Source organism: Pelophylax lessonae (assembly GCF_965119305.1).
Source record: "Pelophylax lessonae genome assembly, chromosome: 13".
Taxonomy (NCBI): domain Eukaryota; kingdom Metazoa; phylum Chordata; class Amphibia; order Anura; family Ranidae; genus Pelophylax; species Pelophylax lessonae.
Window position 1 is genome coordinate 14,780,591 of NC_138780.1, and position 21,317 is coordinate 14,801,907.

A 21,317-nucleotide genomic window follows, 5' to 3' on the forward strand; every position below is an offset into this window, starting at 1 on the left:
CAGGACTCAATGTGAGGGAAAAAACAAAATTTTATAAGGTACAAGTTTAGTCACTAGAACAGGAATACATTGAAATCTTCCAAAGGGAACAGTAACGGTGATAACTGTCTAAGAGGAGATTTTCCCTCACTTTGGAAAGGTATCCTTTCACTTCCTGTTGTGTCTTCAGGACAGGAAGTAAAGGGAAAAACTCAAATTATTTTCAGTCAATCAGCGTCAGGATTGGCAGTGTCACCACTCTTTTCTCCTAGGTTTTTGCATAAATAAAACAAAAAATGAATTTATGAGTTGCAGTATGAAAGCATGACATGGAAATTAATACAGATAACAGTATGGATTCCCTCAAAAGTGTATGCTGTATAATAAATTAATGTGGAGGAACTAACCTTTATACAGGAGCGTTTAGAATTTTGGAATAAAATTTCGGTGTGATCATTAAATAGTTTTTGGCTAAAAAGCACTCAAGTAGTCTGTAGACTTTTCAGCCTTTTTACCGTGAACTCTACCTATGTTCCCTTGTGGACGTTGGATTCCATAGCTTTACCTGCCTGGTACCAACTCATCTTCCATTCTCCAATACATGCATTCGCTTTGAATAATCATCATTACCAAGCAATATTGGCTACCAGAATATTACTATAAAGATCTGTCTAACCATTGAGTTTGCTAAGCCTAAAGCCCCGTACACACGCGTCGAAAATCGGCAGGGAATTTTCGTCCGACGACCGATCTGCAGATTTTCGGCTTGTTAGTATGATGCTTCCGACAACCGACTCCGACTTTTCAGCCGAAAAAAATCTGGTGTGCAGGCTATAAAATCTTTGTCCGCCGTCAAAACACGGCCGATTTTCGTGACATCAGTACAGATTTCGACAGCGAAAAATCTAATGAGCAAGACTGGGCATGCTCAGAGAAGAAAGAACACAAAGAAAGCAAACCAACACATGACATCACTTCTGAAGTAGAATTTTGTCGGGTGAGAAAATTTGTGTGCAGTCTACGCACATTCCAACCAACAAAACACCACTCTGGACAAAAGACGGATGATCGTTCGGCCGATAATTGTTGCGTGTGTACGGGGCTTTAGTGTGTACACTGTATATGACCAAAGTCTGTAGACAATCATTTCAAAACCTTGGGTAATAATATCAAATTGACCTCCCCTGCGAAAACAACAAGCTTGTTGGACATCCCATTCCAAAACCATGGCTATTAATATGGAGTTGGCCACCTCTGCGGTTTTTACAGACTCCACCCCTCTAGGAAGGCTTTCCAAAAGATTTTGGAGTGTGTCTGTAGGAATGTGTGCCCATTCAGCCAAAAGAGCATTTTTCGGGTCAAGTATTGTTGGAGAAGAAGACCTGGCTTGGTGTTTCAATCAAACCCAATGGTGTTCAGCGTGGCTCTATGCAGACCACACCAAATTCAACAAATCACTTTTTGGAACCTGCTTTGTCCACTATTTTGAGGGATGTCCACATACCTTTGGCTATATACAGTATAATGTATTACCATTTGTTTCACCAAGATCTTAGTATCACCATTCATATCACCAAGATCTTAGACCACTTGTCCATGAGTATTTTTCTCAAACACTAACCTTCACCCAATGGTGGAGATTTTGGAAATGTGAAACCTGTTATTCTTACTGCCTATACAAGCCCAATATAATACCTCTATATGAGAAAGGTCAAAAAAGTCAAGTTACAAATAAAAAGCCAAAAAAAATGATGTGCAAAAATATGCAGCAAGAATATAAAGTAAAAATAACTATAAAAATGGTGTATACGTCTCTTCTCAGAGATCGACGTAAAGTACACGTACAATACAAACAGGAGTGAAGGAGTGCCTCGTAATTTCACACACTGTTACCCGTTCCGACGGGCAGGTAGGTAGGCGTATTACGGCATAGCACTTGATAGTAATTCTAGACCATGTGTTCCTGAAGCAGGATGAACATCAGTATCCCAAAAAAGTAGAATTTATAAACTGATCCACAAAATGTTCCCAAGCTTGGTTTAATGATTGTCCAAATCCTAGCCACTCCACTTTGCCAACAGCTGCTACTGAAAATACCAGGATGGTGAAGACAATTGACTGAAAAAGTGGTGGTGGCCAAACGTGGAATCAGCATTTTCCTCTTCTTCTCTTTGATTCCAACAGCTGGAATGTATACCTACAAAAGACCTTGCAATAGCAAGACCAATTGCCTCTCGTCAGTGATGGCATGACATTCCTGGCAGTTAGGGAGATAACTAAAAACCAGAAATGAGTTTGCGTGAAAAAAAGACCAAAGTGATTCATGGAACTTATTGGCGGAATGAAAAGCTTCACCAGTACCGAGCTGAGGTCTAAGTCAAAGCATTTGCCATACACCAGATGGCAAAATCAGTGGTATTCAAGGAATGGTCAGGTGCTAAAAGGCCAGCTTTTTTGTTTGGCATCTTATTCCTTATCAAAACTTCAAGGCTCTGCCTGGCGGGCAACTTCAACTGTTTTCTTGGGGACTTCTGAGATCAAGACAATAAGGTCCCTGAGTATCAGAAGACACGGTAAGAGCTTGTTTTCCTTCCAAGAGTGCGGTCTCATGAATTGATATTGTATCAGAGAAGGCATAACTGAAGGACGTCTCCCCGTTGACTTTCCCCTTTTTTTGCCTGCCGATTTTCACTATAAGTCAGTCCTCAGACATGTGTCTGCATCCTTTGTTGAAACCTCTGTCCATAGTCAGAATGCTGGGATGTGTATGAGAAACGGGTGGCTCCTGCGAATTTCCCAACTGGGTCAAAAGTATCATAAGGTCCTCGATCCATACCTGTTGTGGTTGGCTGCATGTAACCAAGCCTGTATGTAGGGTAGCCAGCGTTAGTTGAGAAAGCATGTGTCCCAAACTTTTCATAGTTATCGTAGGAAAGTTGACTGGTGGTATCTGTAGTAGCAGATGTAACTGTGGGAGTAGGGTCTGTACTATAATCTGACGTAGGAGCCCGGCTATAGGTGTTCAGCTGGGCATAGCCACTGGAGTGAGAAAGACGAGACGAAGGGCGAGCATCAAACCGTGCCGGTCCAGGATTACGGTACTCTGCATACAACACAGATCGGGATGTCGGCCTGTCGTCATGAGCTCGGACATTGTAATATCCATTGGTTGGATCCTAGGGAAGAAGAGGAGTATGATCAATGGCAAACAGTGATGAAGATGGAAACATGATCATAGAATTAGAAAGAAAAAGAAACACTAGTGGAGTCTGTGCTAACATATGAAGAGACTTCTGATTAAATATATACTCTATATGCCCAAAAGTTTGTTGACACATGGCCATCACAGCTACTAATATGACTACATCATACAAAGACAATTTAGACAATTGTGTGTTTCAAACCCTGTGGCAACAGTTTGGGGAAGGTCCTTTTCTGTTTCAGAATAACTGTGTCCCTGTGCACAAAGCCAGCTCCATTAAGATATGATTCGTTGCGTTTGGTGTGTAGAAACTCGAATGACCTGCACAGAGCCCTGACCTCAAACCTACTAAACACCTTTGGGATGAATTTAAATGCAGACTGTGAGCCAGTTCTTCCTATTTATCATCTATACCTGACCTCTCCAATGCCCTTTTGGTTGAATGGGGCGTCAATTCCTAAAGACACACTCTTGTGGGGAACCTTCACAGAACAGTGGAAGCTTCTAGAGCAGCCTTTCTCAACCTTTTTACCCCAGAGGAACCCTTAAACTAATTTTCAGGTCTCAGTTTCAGTTTATTGGAGGTCAGTGTGAAAGATTGTACTTAGATTGGGGGTCAGTGGGAAGAATGCTCCTTACATTGGTGATCAGTGGGAAGAATTCCCCTACATTGGTGGTCAGTGAGAAGAATGCCCCCTTACATTGGTGGCCAGTTGGAAGAACATCCCTTACATTGGTGGCCAGTTGGAAGAACATCCCTTACATTGGTGGTCAGTTGGATAAATGTCCCTTACATTGGTGGTCAGTGGGAAGAATGCTTCTTACATTGGAGGTCAGTGGGAAGATTGTCCCTTACATTAGTGGTCAGTGGGAAGAATTCCCCTACATTGGTGATCAGTGAGAAGATTGCCCCCTTACATTGGTGGCCAGTTGGAAGAACATCCCTTACATTGGTGGTCAGTTGGATAAATGTCCCTTACATTGGTGGTCAGTGGGAAGAATGCTCCTTACATTGGTGGCCAGTGGGAGGTCAAGCAGCCACAGTTCAAGGAACCCCTAGCAATCTTTGGAGGAACCCTTGTCTTCCAAGGAATCTTGGTTGAGAATAGCTGACTCAGAGCATTGGAGGAAATACATAAAAAACTTCTCACCTTACACCTGGTTTCCAGCATGCTCACCTAAATTAAGCTGGCATTCCTGCTCCTTCCTACAGGATCATGAATAATTTGAGGGTCCCAAAACCTACAAGGTCCTTCAAACCAGTGCTGGAGAACTGAGATCCTAAGCTAGGAACCCCTAGCAACCTTTGGAGGAACCCTAGGGTTCCTCAGAACCCTGGTTGAGAATGGCTGTTCTACAGATGCAAAGGGAAGAGGGGGGGGGGGGGGACTTCATATGAATGCCCATGGTTTTGAAATGGGATGTCCAACAAGCTTGTATAGGTGTGATTGTCAGGTGTGTCACAAACCTTTGGCCATATAGGGCATGTGCTTTTTAATACAAAAGTGAAGCAAAAGTCACTATACAGGTGCATACATTTATTAAGAGAGTCAAGTAAAAATGTTTTTTCGACTACAGACATATACAAAAAAACACATCTTATTTAGATACATGTTAGCTCGTGGCCGATGTTCATCAATCACAGAGTTACAAAAATAAGAGATGGTTATGAGGTCTGGTCATCAAAGCTGCGAGGGGGATAAAACAAACAGTTGTAATATCTGTCAACTTCTTGAAAGGATACTAAAACTACCTCTCTTTTGAACCAAGCTCCAGCCTGGAATAGTGTTGGGGATAACATTCGTGTTTAGTTTATTTCAACCATTAAAAATTTTGACTCTCATATTTGTATTACTATACCAACACTGTGCTTGTTGTTCCCTCCAATGCATTTTCTGTGTTTGGTTAGGAGAAATACGCTTGTACATTCAGCAGCAGTGGCATAGCGTGGGGGGTGCTGGCGGCACCGGGCGCAACATTTGGAGGGGCGCATCCCGCGCCAGTGTCACTTAAGCAAACTTTAAAGATTCTTTCTAGCGTGTCACTCCAGCCGCCGCCATCTTCAGGCTAAATGATGGCCGGCTGGCGCCCTGTGATTGGGCGAACATTGTCATGTGCGGCAGCAGGGCTCGCCAGTGGCAGAGCCCCGCCTCACCTCTGGAGCCCCGCCTCGCTTCTGGAGCCCGCCTCGCCATCTAAGTCGTCGTCTTCACCATGTGGCAGAGCGGATGGATCATGAAAGCAAAACACAGGTAAGTCATTTTGCTGGCTGCAGGACTAGACACAGGTAAGTCATTTTGCTGGCTGCAGGACTAGACACAGTCTGGGGAGGAGGCATAGTTATCAGTGTAGTGTAGTTTAGTGGGCAGTGTAGTGTAGTGGACAGTGTAGTGTAGTGGGCAGTGTAGTGGGCAGTGTAGTGCAGTGCAGTGGGCAGTGGAGTGTAGTGGGCAGTGTAGTGGTCAGGTAGGAATCAGGTAGGTCAGTGTAAGGGTCAGTGTCATGGACAGGTAGGTCAGTGTAGAGGTCAGTGTAGTGGCCAGTATAGGAATCAGGTAGGTTAGCGTAGTGGACAGGTAGGTCAGTATAGGAATCAGGCTGGTCAGTACTATGGTAGGAAGGGACTCAGGGAGTGCTAAAAGTCCACAGGTTAGGGGGCGCAAATTACTTGCCTTTCCCCCGGGCGCTGACAACCCACGCTAGGCCACTGTTCAGCAGATATAACTTTGATGACCGACCCTTGTTTTTTGGCACTGATGGTTACATGGTATTTGAAACAGAAGGCGAAGGTTAAGTCAGAATCCAAAATCTGGTCCATCTGTGAAAGTAGCACTTGGCCAGTCCTCAATAAAAAAATAAATAAATAAATAAAAAAAAAAAGTCCACAGGAGCAAAGTCGAAAACTACATTCAAGAGCACCAGAGTTAGCCTGATATGTCCATTTGGATATTTTGTAAATCCACGGAAAGCTTTGGTTAACATGAAGACCATCTCAATCCATTTTGGAGGAACTGTCCTGAACAATTGCACTCTAAGCTGAATAATATGTTCTTCTGAAGTCTGTCCAGTTTGAAATCCATCAGGTTAGTAAGTCTCCAACCGGATACTGGGCTATGCTCAAGTGTAGCTTTATGTACCACCACCAGGCCAAGGTACTTCTTGTCCCGTATCTGATGCAGGTCCACTTCGTTCTCTGCAACAAATCTGTTGCCACCATCTCCCCCTAACTTCACAGAAGTGTAATTGGGGTTCTGGATCATCTCCACCAGACAGTTTATAAATCACATTCGAAAAATTGTTCTCAAATCTCTAAAGGTATGCAACTGTATAGTAAATGTTTGCTTCACCCCCATATTCATAAGAGATAGAGAAAGACAAAGAGAAAAGAAATAATAAATAGATAGAGTCTTATATAATAATTTACACATTACACTAATAGTACACATGACTTGATTATCCTGCATGCCAAACAACTCTTTTTCGTGCTTAAGACAAGGTGCAAGCCGAGATTACTGTTGGTTTAGTGACTTGATGTTTAGTTTAGTGACTAGATGATGCCGAATAGGCTATCTGTCAGCATCATTTGGTCAGTGCTACACCGTGCTGCGTCCCACCCAAGGGACCTGTGGTAACTCTAGATCCTGTGATTGCCCAGTCTTAGATTTTTTATTGGTATTGGTTGAATATAGCTGGGTGTCGCACCTTGAGCTCGTACTCCTCTCGGTCGATGGTGTCACAACGTAGGTCTTGTTTGAGGTCCACGTCATCCTTAAAAGACTGAGAAAAAGGAGAATATTTTGAGACTTTATTTTTTTTACAAAAAAAAAAGACCTTAAGCAAACCTGTCCATGCTATATACTAATGGCACTTTTCCACTGCAAGTACCGGCTCGGCTCCACTCGGCCCTGCTTGGCTCGGTTTGGTTTTTCACTGCATGGTACGGTGTTGGAACGGTTCGGTACGGTTTGCTTTTCCACTAAAGTAGTAAGTGGGTGGGATAACAACGATTCTCTGACCAATCAGTTGCTAGTAGTGACAAACAGTCAAGGCTGCATGCAAAGGATTGTGGGACATGGTATTGGTACGGCCCTCTTGGAACCACAACCAAGGTGGTACTGTTTAAGCGAGCCGTACCGTTCGGTTCCATGTAGTGGAAAAGCACCGTACCGTACCGTACCGAACCGTTACAACACCGTACCATGCGGTACCATGCAGTGGAAAAGCGCAAAAGCGAGCCGAACCGTTCGGTTCCATGTAGTGGAAAAGCGCCGCCGTACCGTACCGGCGGTACCATGCAGTGGAAAAGCGCAAAAGCGAGCCGAACCGTTCGGTTCCATGCAGTGGAAAAGCGCCATTAATAACACACATCTTAAACCACTTCAGCTCCAGGCCTATTCTAAAACTTTTCACATGTATGTAAAAAATCTAATCTTTTTTGCTAAAAAAGTACCTAGAACCTCCAAAACGTTATATATTTTTTAGCAGAGGCCCTAGAGCAGCCTTTCTCAACCTTTTCAACACAGAGGAACCCTTGAAATAAATTTCTGGTGTCGGGGGAACCCCTGCTAAAGATTAAAAATCCACAACTCATGACAGTCAGTGGGAAGAATGCTCCTTACTCTTGTCATCGTTGGGAAGAATTACCCACTTACAGATAGCTAAAAGGAACAATGGTGTCATTGGGAACTTATCGGAGAGGCAGACATTGTCCATAGCTCAAGGAACCCCTAGCAACCTCAGGAGGAACCCTAGCAACCTCAGGAGGAACCCTAGCAACCTCAGGAGGAACCCCTAGGGTTCCACAGAACCCTGGTTGAGAAACCCTACCTTAGAGAAAAAAATGGTGGTTGCTGCAATTTTTCTATTTCACATGGTATTTACGCAACGATTTTTCAAACACAATTTCTTTGGAAACAGTAAACTTTAATGAATTTTAGTGCATACAGACACTGTATATTACCTAATTTTTGGTAACACATAAAAGATGATGTTACGCCGAGTAAACAGATACCAAACATGTAACACTGCCCATGGATAAAACCCCCAAACTACGATACCTAAAAGTGAGCCTTTGCTGGTTACAATTTTTGAGTTACACGAGAGGTTTGGAGCTAGAATAATTGTTCAATAAACTGTTAAATTACATATACAGTGTGGGAGTCGCTTTACCCACCAAAAGGACTGTAATTCTGCTCAGGCAGTCCTGCCAAGCATCATAGCAATTTTGACGACCACATTTTTCTTTACTGCAGTTAAACAACAAAGCTTGGTCACATCCCCACCCCAAGCCTGTGATCGGACAGTAAAGGAGTAGCAGCAAACTAATATGGTCATCTCCCTCAGATTACTGACCCTCCTATCCCCTTCTGATGACGTCTGACTGACGAAACGCGTAGAGCACCATTGCGTAATTTCCGGTTCCAGTCTTCGGAACGCATTTGCGTTCCCGAAGCTCCGCTTTTATTACGTTTGATGTTCCTTCATTTCATCTTTCCTCCCTGTATGGCTCCACTCCAGGCCATTCCAGGAAGTCTATATTAACCAATGCACTGCAGGTGTGCTTTGCTGTTCAACAGTGTTTGTTAGCTTGTGTTCCTGTCTGCCGTGTGCCTGTATCTACCTTTCTGTGTACCGACTTTGGCTTGTCTCTGACTATTCCTGTTTGCCTGTGTCCCTGACCTTTGGCTTGTCCCTTTGTTACCCTCGTCTGCCTGTTGCCCCGACCTCGGCTTACCCATCACTATCCCTTGTGTCCTGAGTGGCTGCTTCCCCTCTCTTTCCCCCCCTTTCTCCTTCCACCCTCCCCCTCTTAGATATCCACATTATCCTCCTTCTTTCTAGTCTCACACTCTTTGTTCGCCATCTACATCCCTTTGCCAGTTTGCTTTTCTCCAATTTTTGTCCCTTCTGAGCCCCTGTAATCTGTCTCCCGCACTACTGGCATAAATACCACATCCAAAATGGCCCCTGCACGGCCTGAAGAAGGAGCGGAGCAGTTCTATCCTCCTGGTGTCTCAGGAAGTGACGTCACAGCCATCTGACCGGCGGACCCACGCTGCACAACCACCGCTGAGGATCAGCACGTCCCCTGCCTCGCAACAGGAGATCACCGCTCATCCTCCACAGCATCAGCGCTACTGCCGGACCGGACAGTGCACCCTGGATGTGACTTCAGAGACCCCCTACTGCTTTTAGATGCCTGCTTTTATGCACCCTTTGTGAGTAATATTCTTCTTATGTGTTAATAAAAAACCTGCATTGCTACACTTAGATCGGCGCTTGGCCCTCTCTCTCTCTTGCTTCCCCTCTCTCCCTACAGAGCGTGACCCGCGGGACCCCATGGGCTGCAACCTGGGTCCAGTTGCAGCAAAGTCCATCCTCACCACTAGAGGCTCTGGTGGACACCTGCTGGGCCTTAGACTCCGCGCCCTGGGGAATCTTGGGCTCACGTTTCCTGTCCATCCGCAGCAGTCAGCTATTGGGTTCACTACCTTGCGGTGCACCCCTGTCCCCAACTGGGTGCAGTTGTCACCTGGCCACAGGTGACCTGACAGTTTCCCAATACATTTTATCCACGGATTTACACTATATGGCCCTTTCCTGTTTGTGTCCATATGGGGGTTGTCCCACGGATTGAGGACCCATGGTATACGTGATCTAGCCTGGTTAACAGATAACCTATCCAGGAATTGGGGCGTCCCACCCATAGGAAGATCTGAGACGGACTGATTTTCACCATATCCACCTATCCATTGGGGCGTGATACCCCATGTAGGGGTTATTTGTTCTGGTGAGTGCATTATTGGGTTAGAGGGAGCACAAGCACTTCTACCTCACCATCCAATCTCAAGTTTTGTTTGGGATCAGCCCATTCATGGACTTTATATATATTTATATAGATATACAGTATGTATGCAGGGACTCTACACTGATTTATATTTATCATATTAATTTGATTGATTTTTCCAATTTATTTACTGCTACTCAATCTAGCACAGTTTTGTGATATATGTTATATCACTGCTATATCTCCTAGCTTGTTGGTGCATTATACTTATCACTTTGCACTTAGTCACCTTATTAGTGTCACTGTTTGATTGGACCTTTTATAGATTTGTTCACTCATATGATGTATTTATTTCATTTTATGGTGTGCATTATTGCTTTTTACTACAGTAGTGGTATTACTCAATTTATTTTAGCACTTTTTGACATTCACAGCCCACACCTATAAATATTTTTTATACTTATTTTCCCATTTTTCCCATCAGGTTTCATTAGTTTTTATACACTTATTTATTTTTTTTTAGCCACTTGACCTCCAGGTTTTACCCCCTTCATGACCAGGGAGTTCTTTTGCTATCCCGCACTGCAATACTTTAACTGGTAATAACGCGGTCATGCAACACTGTACCCAATAAATTTTTTTCACATAAATTACGTTTTTTTTTTTTGGTGGTATTTGATCACCACTGGGTTTTTTGATTTTTATTATATAAATGAAAAAAGACCGAAAATTTAAAAATAAAAACAATATTTTCTACTTTCTGGTGTAAAACATACCCATTAGAAAACCCATTAGAAAAATAAAATTTAAAAAAAAAATCTTATTTCTTCAAAAATTTAGGCCAAAATGCATTCTGCTACATGTCTTTGGTAAAAAGGCTACTCACGTACATGTAAGTGACTGTGCTAGAAAAACAAGCCGGCCGGCTAATCGCTCTGCCCGTTCTTCCGGGTAACGCTGGTGACGTCAGCACGCCGTGAGCCAACGCGTTTCATATATGACGAAACGCGTCGGGTCACGGCGTGCTGATGTAAGTGACTGTGCCTGTACCTGACGCCCAATCGCAGTATATTTACTGTGAGCGGTCAGCAGGTGGTTAAAAGATCTGTGCATGTTCATTTACAGTTACCACCACCCCCCCCCCACCCACTCCTTTCCCCGAAAAGTCCCATAAATACCTGTTGAGCCTGCCAGTGAAGTCCACCTAATGCAGGTTCCTGAGACGGGGCGGCAAAGATGCTGCACTGCTCCTGAAATCAGAGCAGAGTTGTCACCCTAATCAGGGCTGTCTTTAATATGGATTGGACCCCGGGGCAAACATTTTCTTGCCCCCCCCCCCCCCCATGCAGTTTTGCTCTGCACCCAAATATCCCAAAAACACACACATAGACTTATCTATACAAAGTATTTAGACTTGGATTTTATATATACTTTACATTCTTCTATCAATCATCTGATCAATATTCTTGCAAACACACTTTATTGATTGGAATAAATCTTCGGCATGCTATTCTGTTAAATGTATTTTATTTTTTATTATGCCTATGGACATTGTTTTTTTTTACATTTTTATTTTATTATTTTTCATTATGTCTTATAATCACTAAAGTGCTGTGCGGAATTCACATATCACAAGGCAAGCTTTTTTTATATCCAATTATTTCTATTATTGTTAGAAAATTCTAAAATATCTTTTACAGCACTGGAGATTTGGGAGCACTGCCCAGTAGGGTCAACTTTTCCAATTGTTCTATAGGTTATGCCATTTAGTCAACTGCTGTGGGCACATAAACTGAACAAAATTATAAAACGCAACACTTTTTGCCCCCCCATTTTTCTTTTTTTTTTCCAGTCCCCCCCCCCCCATTTTTCATGAGCTGAACTCAAAGATCTAAGACTTTTACTATGTACACAAAAGGCCCTATTTTTCTCAAATATTGTTCACAAATCTGTGCAAATCTGTGTTAGTGATCACTTCTCCTTTGCTAAAAAAAAAAAAAAAAAAAGTAAATTAAATAAAAACGAAAAAAAAGTAATAAAATTAAAAAAAAAAAAAATTTAAAGCGCCCCCATCACTGCGCGCTGTAGTGAACACATACGTACCTCACGCACACCGTATGTAAATGGTGTTCGCGCCACACATGTGAGGTATCGCCACGAACGCCTGAGCGAGAGCAATAATTCTAGCACTGGTCCTCCTCTGTAACTCTAAAACTGGTAACCTGTTGACATTTTTAAAGCGTCGTCTATAGAGGTTATTAAGTATCGTATTTTTGGCGCCAGTCTTCGAGTGAGCACAATTTTGAAGCATGGCATGTTTGGTATCTATTTACTTGGCGTAACATCATCTTTCATAATATACAAAAAAATTGGGGTATATAATATGTTTTTTTTTTCTAATTCATTAACCACTTGCCGACTGCCGACAGTAATCCTACTGTGGGCAGTGCGGCTCCCCTGGGTCCAGCGGCGTAGACCTACGCCACAGGACTCGTAGTGGTCTCGGCGGCGTGCGCGCGCCGCCGGAGGCTCGCTCCCGCTGTGTTTAGACACAGAGGGCGCTCCCACTGTGTTTAGACACAGCGGGAGTCGGGCCGGAGGAGTAGAGGCGGCGACCGCCGACTCTCTTCCCCGATCGTCGGGGAAAGTGTGAGAAGATCCGCCTGCTTATGTAAACAAAGCAGGCGGATCTTCTCAGTGACAGACAGGGAGAGATCACAGGATTCAGCATAGCTGAACCTGCGTTCTCTGTCTCTGTCACAGAACCCCCCTCCCCCCCACACACGTCAGTAAGCATGAGGCATACATTTAACCCAATAATCCTAGCTTTGGAGCTCCTCTGTAACTCTAAACTGGTAATCTGTAGACATTTCTAAAGCGTCGCCTATGAAGATTTTTAAGTACCGTAGTTTGGCGGCATTCAACAAGCACACGCAATTTTAAAGCATGACATGTTAGGTATCTATTTACTCAGCATCACATCATCTTTAATATTATACAAAAAATGTAGGGTATATATTATGTTTTTTTCTATTTAAATTCATTAAAATGTATTTTTCCCAAAAAATTGCGTTTGAAAAACCGCAGCGCAAAAACGTTTGCATCAGACCATGTAAAATTGCAATGACTTCCATTTTATTTTCTAGGGTCTCTACTAATATATATATATATATATATATATATATATATATATATATATATATATATAAAATGTTTGGGGGTTTTAAGTAATTTTCTAGCAAAACATACAGATTTTTACTTGTAAACAACAAATGTCAGAAAAAGCCTGGGTCTTTAAGCGAATAAGTTGCTAATCACCATCAAAAATAAATGTTTTTTTTTTTTTTTTTTTTTTTAAATTCCAATATATACCATAGTTTGTAGATGCTTTAACTTTCATGCAAACCAATCAATATACACTTTTTAGGATTTTTTTTTTTTTTTTATCAAAGACATCTAGCAACATAAATAATGGCCTAAATTGATGAAGTCCTTAGGTTTTTTTTTTGTTATTATTGGATATGTTTTATAGCAGAACGTTAAAACATTTTTTTTTTTTTTTTTAAATTTTTGTTTTCTATCGCAAAAAACCCAGTGGTGATCAAATACCACCAAAAGAAAGCTCTATTTGTGCGAAAAAGATTATATACATTTCATTTGGGTACAGCATTGCATGACTGCGCAATTACCAGTTAAATTAGCGTAGTGATAAATAGCAAAAAATGGCCTGGTCATGAAGGGCGTAAAGCCTACCAGAGCTCAAATGGTTAAAGTATATTTTTAATTATATCAAAATAGTGTTTTTTTTTATTATTTATTTATTTTTAATATCTACCAAGAATTCAGCTTTAAATTAAGCTTCCAACAACTGAACTACATTTTTCTAATTTAATAAGCTAAGTTTAATGGAAAATGCGGCCATTCATGTCTTTGGAATGTGATTGATCCAAGAAGAAGAGGACTGACTTGCTAACTTCACCATACATAGCAAACATTTGTTTGATAGGAGAACAGTAAGGTGAAACTGAATATAGACAATATAAAGTATATGGCGCCTCTGTCTGTCAACCACCTCTGCTATGGCACTTATGATGTTAGTTGGACTAAAAGCAACTTTTTGTGCCAATGTTGACTATGGTTGGCAGAGACAAGAATGGTTCTTCACGTTCCTCACTCTACAAAACACATCATTTTTTAGGAAACAGCGATTAATACGTTTTCATTAAATAATACTTTGGAACTTGAAAGATCTGTCATAAATATGGGATTATAAACCTCACACTTCATGTGATGTCCTCTATCGTGTTCTGAGGTATCAAACAAAGTCTACTCACTGAATAGATAGCCTTCATGACCCTTGTTGCGGTGGAAACGCTTGACGTGTCCTCCTCTCTGTCTGGGTGCATGGTTAAAGGTTCCCGATTTACGGTCTCCACCTTGATATCAAGTTTTCTCAGTGTCACGTCCTTCCGACCTGGTGGGACAATGGGGTTCATCACTGAATGAATGTGAAAAATTACAAAAGTTATAAACAAATTCAGCAGTTGAACTTAATGCCCACAGACAAAGCAAGGTCCATAAAGACATGGATGAGTGAGTTTGGGGAGGAGGAACTTAACTGGCCTGCACAGAGTTCTGACCTCAACCCGATAGAACACCATTGGGATGAATTAGAACGGAGACTGTGAGCCTACATCAGTGCTTGACCTTACAAATGCCTTCTGGAAGAATGGTCAAACATTCCCATAGACACACTCCTAAACCTTGTGGACAGCCTTCCCCGAAGAGTTGAAGCTGTTATAGCTGCAAAGGGTGGGCCAACTCAATATTGAACCCTACAGACTAAGACTGGGATGCCATTAAAGTTCATGTGTGTGTAAAGGCAGGTGTCCCAATACTTTTGGTTGAGATGCATTACGTTGAGCGTAAGTATATTTCTCAAACAATACGTATTCTTCCTTTTTCTGAAGGTAGAAGGGTTAGGTCAAACCCATGGAGAGGCTAATAATTTGTGGGCCAAAAACAGCATTCTTGCGATGGCCACTCTCTCTTCTTATTCCAAATTATTGGAATCTATGTACCCCAGGAGACACGGGACGGGAACATTCCCATAGAAACACTCCTAAACCTTGTGGAACGTCTACATTCCCATAGACACACTCCTAAACCTTGTGGAACGTCTACATTCCCATAGAAACACTCCTGTTAGTGTATAATATAATATCCCTGAGCAACCGCTACACTTTTATTATTGACATTTTTAACCCCCTCCTCTTTCTCCCCTCCCTTCTCTACCCCCTCTCGTCCCCTTGCAATGGGCCAACCTATTAAAAAAAAAAAAAAGCAGAGAAAAGCAGGCTCCTTATTGTCAGCTTAGATTAGGGCATGGGGCGTTTATCCATTTTTCTCATATTTTTTTCAAACTCTTGAGATGCATTACGTTGAGCGTAAGTATGTTTCTCAAACAATACGTATTCCTCCATTTCCTGAAGGTAGGAGGGTTAGGTGAAACCCATCGAGAGGCTAATAATTTGTGGGCCCAGTACAGCATTCTTGCGAAGGCCACTGTCTCTTCTTATTCCAAATTATTGGAATCTATGTACCCCAGGAGACACGGGATGGGAACATTCCCATAGAAACACTCCTAAACCTTGTGGAACGTCTACATTCCCATAGACACACTCCTAAACCTTGTGGAACGTCTACATTCCCATAGAAACACTCCTAAACCTTGTGGAACGTCTACATTCCCATAGACAGAATCCTAAACCTTGTGGAACGTCTACATTGCCATAGACACACTCCTAAACTTTGTGGAATGTCTACATTCCCATAGACACACTCCTAAACCTTGTGGAACGTCTACATTCCCATAGACACACTCCTAAACCTTGTGGAACGTCTACATTCCCATAGACACACTCCTAAACCTTGTGGAACGTCTACATTCCCATAGAAAGACTCCTAAACCTTGTGGAACGTCTACATTCCTATAGACACACTCCTAAACCTTGTGGAACGTCTACATTCCCATAGAAACACTCCTAAACCTGGTGGAACGCCTACATTCCCATAGAAACACTCCTTAACCTTGTGGAACGTCTACATTCCCATAGACACACTCCTAAACCTTGTGGAACGTCTACATTCCCATAGACACACTCCTAAACCTTGTGGAAAGTCTACATTCCCATAGACACACTCCTAAACCTTGTGGAACGTCTACATTCCCATAGACACACTTCTAAACCTTGTGGAACGTCTACATTCCCATAGACACACTCCTAAACCTTGTGGAACGTCTACATTCCCATAGACACACTCTTAAACCTTGTGGAACGTCTTCCCAGAAGAGTTGAAGCTGTTATAGCTGCAAAGGGTGGGCCAACTCAATATTGAACCCTACAGACTAAGACTGGGATGCCATTACAGGTCATGTGCGTGTAAAGGAAGGCGTCCTAATACTTTTGGTAATATAGTGACTATTAACCACCTTGAATTCCATCCAAGACTTTTTCTACATTAGCTGAAATTATTTGCACGACAATGTGCTACATTGAAGGTTGGAAGTATGTGAGCCTTTTTCGTGAAGAAGTGTTTACCAGCAGAGAGCTTGTGCAGCCATTGCATCCATCGCTTATCACAAAATATGACACAGCCTCTTAATTGGCTCCTCTGGGGGAAGCCGGCAAGTTGCTCATGCATTTGTCAGCCGCCCTTTTGTGTTGCTACTTACTGCCTTTACGACGTCTGTACAGGAAGAAAATGAAGAAGACAAAGAAGATGATGACCAGGATGCTTGACCCGATGGTCGCTCCGGCAATGATTCCCACCGGGACAACTTCTGGAAAAGAACAAAGGAAACTGTGTGAGATGTACGGTCCTATTTGATGATGCTGACCACCTTGAAGAGAACCTGTGGCCAGATTATGGACACATAGTAAATTTACAGCAAGGGTGCTCCACCTTTTGAAGAGCGAGGGCCACTTAAGTGGTTTCGGCAACTGGTGATTTAGCAACCGGTCGTGGGCCACACTGAACTATGGGCAATGAACAATGAACTACTGCCCCCAAAACTGCAAATGTTAAGGAGACCCCTATAAGGATGCTTTCACACTTATGCGCCGCGGTATACGTGGAGCACTGGCTTTCCTGCAGGTTAGCTGCATTGACCCATTGACTTCTATGTAGATTTGCACCGATACAGTTTTTTTTTTTTCGATGAGTACCGATGCTTACAGTCAAATACTCACCGATACTTTGCGTTGTGACTTGCCTCAATACAAAATAAATGGGTGGAAATCCCACTGCAAAGAATCACGTGATTTGAACAGGAATGCGGTGCGATTCCTGTCTGAACCACATGCGATTTTCCTGACCCTTCCTATGTGTGTATAGAAAGGGAAGTGCCATCTAGTGGGCAGTTTATTAAAAATGTTATAACTCACATACGTACATATCTGGTCAAATGCAAAATCTGCATAGTGTCTCCGTCCCGCCAATAATATGAATTCACGGCCACTGGAGGTGCTTAAAGGGCTCCCCCACCACTCCTGTGCATGTGTATGTATAGAAAAGGAAGTGCCATCTAGTGGGCAGTTTATTAAAAATGTTATAACTCACATTAGGTGTATAACTGGTCAAATGCAAAATCTGCATAGTGTCTCCGTCCCGCCAATGATAGAAAATCACGGCAGCTGGAGGTACTCATAGGGCTCCCCCACCACTCCTGTGCGTTTGTATGTATAGAAAGGGAAGCGCCATCTAGTGGGCAGTCTATTAAAAATGTTATAACTCACATTAAGTACATATCAGGTCAAATGCAAAATCTGCATAGTGTCCCCGTCCTGCCGATGATAGAAAATCACGGCCGCTGGAGTTACTCATAGGGCTCCCCCACCACTCCTGTGTGAGTGTATGTATAGAAATAGAGGCGCCATCTAGTGAGCAGTTTATTAAAAATGTTTGAACTCACATTAAGTACATATCTAGTCAAATTCGAAATCTGATAACAAGGGTGAGTATTGCGCTCAGCAATCAGTTCTCACTGTAAAGTGCTATAGTGCATATGTGATTGGTCACAAACTTGCAATGTAAAAGCAAACCTATTCAATATGAATTAAATGCATAAATCAATAAATAAATAAATAAGTATATCAATGGTGGTTCATATGATAAATACTAAAGTCCTTAAAATGCTCAGTGCAGACTGTGTCTTCAGCAACAAACTTGGACTTGATGAGAAACCTTCACCATACACCTCCACCCAGTGGTTAGACAATATACTTCTTACCAGAAGAAGATGACCCCTTAAATACAGGGGGTCAAAACCAGCATTTATCTCCGCACAGGCTCAAGGCTATCCTCAGCGCTGTCTCCACATCAAAGGATTTTAGCCCAAATGCTCCCGGATCTCCGGGTATCATAATGGAAGAAATAAAGGAAACTCCGATAGTGTATTATCGTCATATACTGAGATTTTAATAAGATAGATTGCACTTACATCATAGCAGTAGTTTTATCGCCTGGAAGTACAGGATGATCCCCTGATGACGTCAGCGTGGCTGACGAAACATGCGTCGGGAGCGTGAGACCGTAGAGTTCCGGTGAGGTGGAGCCCAGATGCGCGAGCGGCGTCCCATCCACCAGACCAGCTGAATGTATTGTACTTCCAGGCGATAAAACTACTGCTATGATGTAAGTGCAATCTATCTTATTAAAATCCCAGTATATGACGATAATACACTATCGGAGTTTCCTTTATTTCTTGCATTATGATACCCGGAGATCCGGAGTTTTCTAAAGGCATTTGGGCTAAAATCCTATTGAATAGGTTTGCTTTTACATTGCAAGTTTGTGACCAATCACATATGCACTATAGCACTTTACAGTGAGAACTGATTGCTAAGCGCAATACTCACCCTTGTTATCACTTTTCACGTTTATATTGCGGCTCGCAGTGTGGAAGAAATTCCCAGAAACAATTTCACATTTATTTATTATAAAAAAAATGTGGTTAGCACCAATTATTTTTGCGTTAAATTCGAAATCTGCATAGTGTCTCCGTCCCACCGATGATAGCAAATCACGGCCACTGGAGGTGCTCACAGGGCTTCAATCGGCTTTGAGTCCAGGCGCCGGCATCTTAACTAAGTGAAACCGGCAGTGAAGCCTTGCAGCGTTACAGTCGGCTTCCCACTGTGCCTGCCCAAGCCCTACTGTTCTTTATGAATGGTCCCCCAGTATTCTGGAACTTGTGATGTTTTCCTAGAAGGCTGTGGGGGGAAGAAGGGGGGGGGGCAACTTCCACACAGATTGTGACAGCAATCTCACCAGAAGTGGGAGCGGGTACATGTCAAAACCAGGTACCTGCTTCCCCCCACCCCAAAAACTGCCATTTTTGGGAGGATGAAAACAAGCAGAACTTCCCGTTTTTGGGTGAAATTAATCCTTAAGAATATAGAGATACTTAAATGTCCATAGTCTGGCCACAGGTTCACTTTGAGGGAGTACAGTCAAGATCCCACCCTCTTACCTTTCTCTACTAGTTTAATATTGGCAGTTTCTGAACCAAAGGTGTTCCACGCTGTGCAGTTGTATGTGGTCTGGAAGTCCGACTCCATGACGTTATTGATGGTCAGAGTGGAGCGCACGCCGCTTTCTGTTTTGGTCCTTTCAACTGTATACCTGTCCACCGTTCCCGTTTCCATGGTCCGCTCCGGCCACGCCCAGGCCTAAAATTCAGAGAATATTTTTTTATAAACTCCACGTCAGTAACAGGCAAGACCAAGTCAATAAAAGCAAGTATTTTTGCTGTTTTTGTAACAGTTCGAGTATATATTCATATTTCCACCATGTGATTTTCAATAATATGATGAAGCACACCACTATAGGGTCAGAAGACCAAAAGTAGATGTTTCAGGTGGATGGTGAAAGGTTTGATTAACCTCCTACCTTCTTTTAACTTCTTAACTTTTAAGGGAAACTCTAATATAAATTTACTTCCCAGCTTCACCTATTTGTCATTAGGATACACTCTCCGTAAAAATTGTTCAGAGATAGGTCAGAGAACTCTAGTTGGTTGCCATTGGCAGATGTGCTGAAGACATCAAATCCCTCAAAAAATTACACTTGATGGCCAAAACTCTGAGAACACCTGATCATCATTCCTACATTATACTGTATAGCCAAAAACATGTGGGTATCCCACCAATTGATTGAGTTCAGGTAACTCAAGTGAAGACTATTGTTATGCTGGCCATAAATTTTACACATTTCTTGTTCAATTTCCTTTAGATTTACGTTTTAACTATGTAGGTCAAGGGCCTGTCTGATTTCATACAAACTAAAAGTGTTTACGGTTGACCTTATATGATATGGTTTTGGTTAATCGAAAGGAAAATTGTACAAGAGAATTATATAAAGTATGACCAGCCTTAATATTACAGCATACAAAAACATTTTAGACAATTGTGCCCTTCCAACCTTATTGGACAACAGTTTGGGGAAAGTCCTTTTCTGTTCCAGCATGACAGTGCCCCTGTGTACAAAACCAACTCCATAAAGACATGGTTTGATGAGTTTAGTATGGAGGAACTCAAGTGGCCTGCACAGAGCCCTGACTTCAACCCTATTGAACACCTTTTTGATGAATTGGAACACCTTCTCACGTTTCTCATATAACGTCAGTCCCTGGTCTTACAATTTTTGTTTTTTTACTAAATGGGCACAAATTCCCTCCGTCACCCTCCAAAAACTTCTGGAAAGCCCTCCTACAAGAGTAGGGACTGTTATAACCACAAAGGGAGACAGGTCCATAATAATGACCATGGTTTTGAAATAGGGTGTCCAACAAGCTTGTAGAGATGTCACGTGTCCATGAACATTTGGCCGTATAGTGTACCACTGAGTTCGCTTCAGGTTAAGTGCCTGGCGGCTAGCAGCATTCCAGCATCCTATCTGTCAGGGGCACCTAGTCTCCTGAGACCAGAAGAGACTAGGAAGAGTCTCTTCTGGTCTCACCGGTCTTCCTGTCTTCCCACCGTCACCCTCCAAAAACTTCTGGAAACCCTTCCTACAAGAGTAGGGACTGTTATAACCGCAAAGGCCAGAAGAGACTAGGAAGACCTTGTGGGGAAATAGGGAGGCATGGTTGGGGTTGGGGGGCCTGGATAGGAAGGCTTTGCAAATAGGGAGGTAGACAGCAAACAAAGCATGGGGGCAGAAGGAGGATAGCAAACTAATTGGACAGATACGGGAGGATCTTAAACCCAATTTGGTCCTCAAGGATGGACAAAATTGTGATGGTTGAGTTTGGGAACATATCCTAAACCCTCTTTGCTCCTCAGG

The 21,317-nt window shown here is 42.6% G+C and overlaps 1 protein-coding gene across 2 annotated transcripts in view; it reads right to left on the reverse strand.

Moving 5' to 3' along the window:
* Nucleotides 1–1,089: 1,089 nt before the first annotated feature.
* Nucleotides 1,090–21,317, reverse strand: part of KIRREL1 (kirre like nephrin family adhesion molecule 1) — a 305,915-nt gene continuing 285,687 nt past the window's right edge. Inside the window, exons 11-16 of one of the 2 annotated variants that reach the window (XM_082275250.1) lie at nt 19,504–19,702; nt 16,705–16,812; nt 14,303–14,442; nt 11,147–11,218; nt 6,884–6,958; nt 1,090–3,155 (exon numbers count right to left, since the gene is read on the reverse strand). In XM_082275250.1, the coding sequence (XP_082131376.1) occupies nt 2,685–3,155; nt 6,884–6,958; nt 11,147–11,218; nt 14,303–14,442; nt 16,705–16,812; nt 19,504–19,702 (1,065 nt within the window). In that variant the 3' untranslated portion in view covers nt 1,090–2,684. The remainder of the gene's footprint in view (nt 3,156–6,883; nt 6,959–11,146; nt 11,219–14,302; nt 14,443–16,704; nt 16,813–19,503; nt 19,703–21,317) is intronic. The other variant, XM_082275251.1, reaches the window with a different exon arrangement.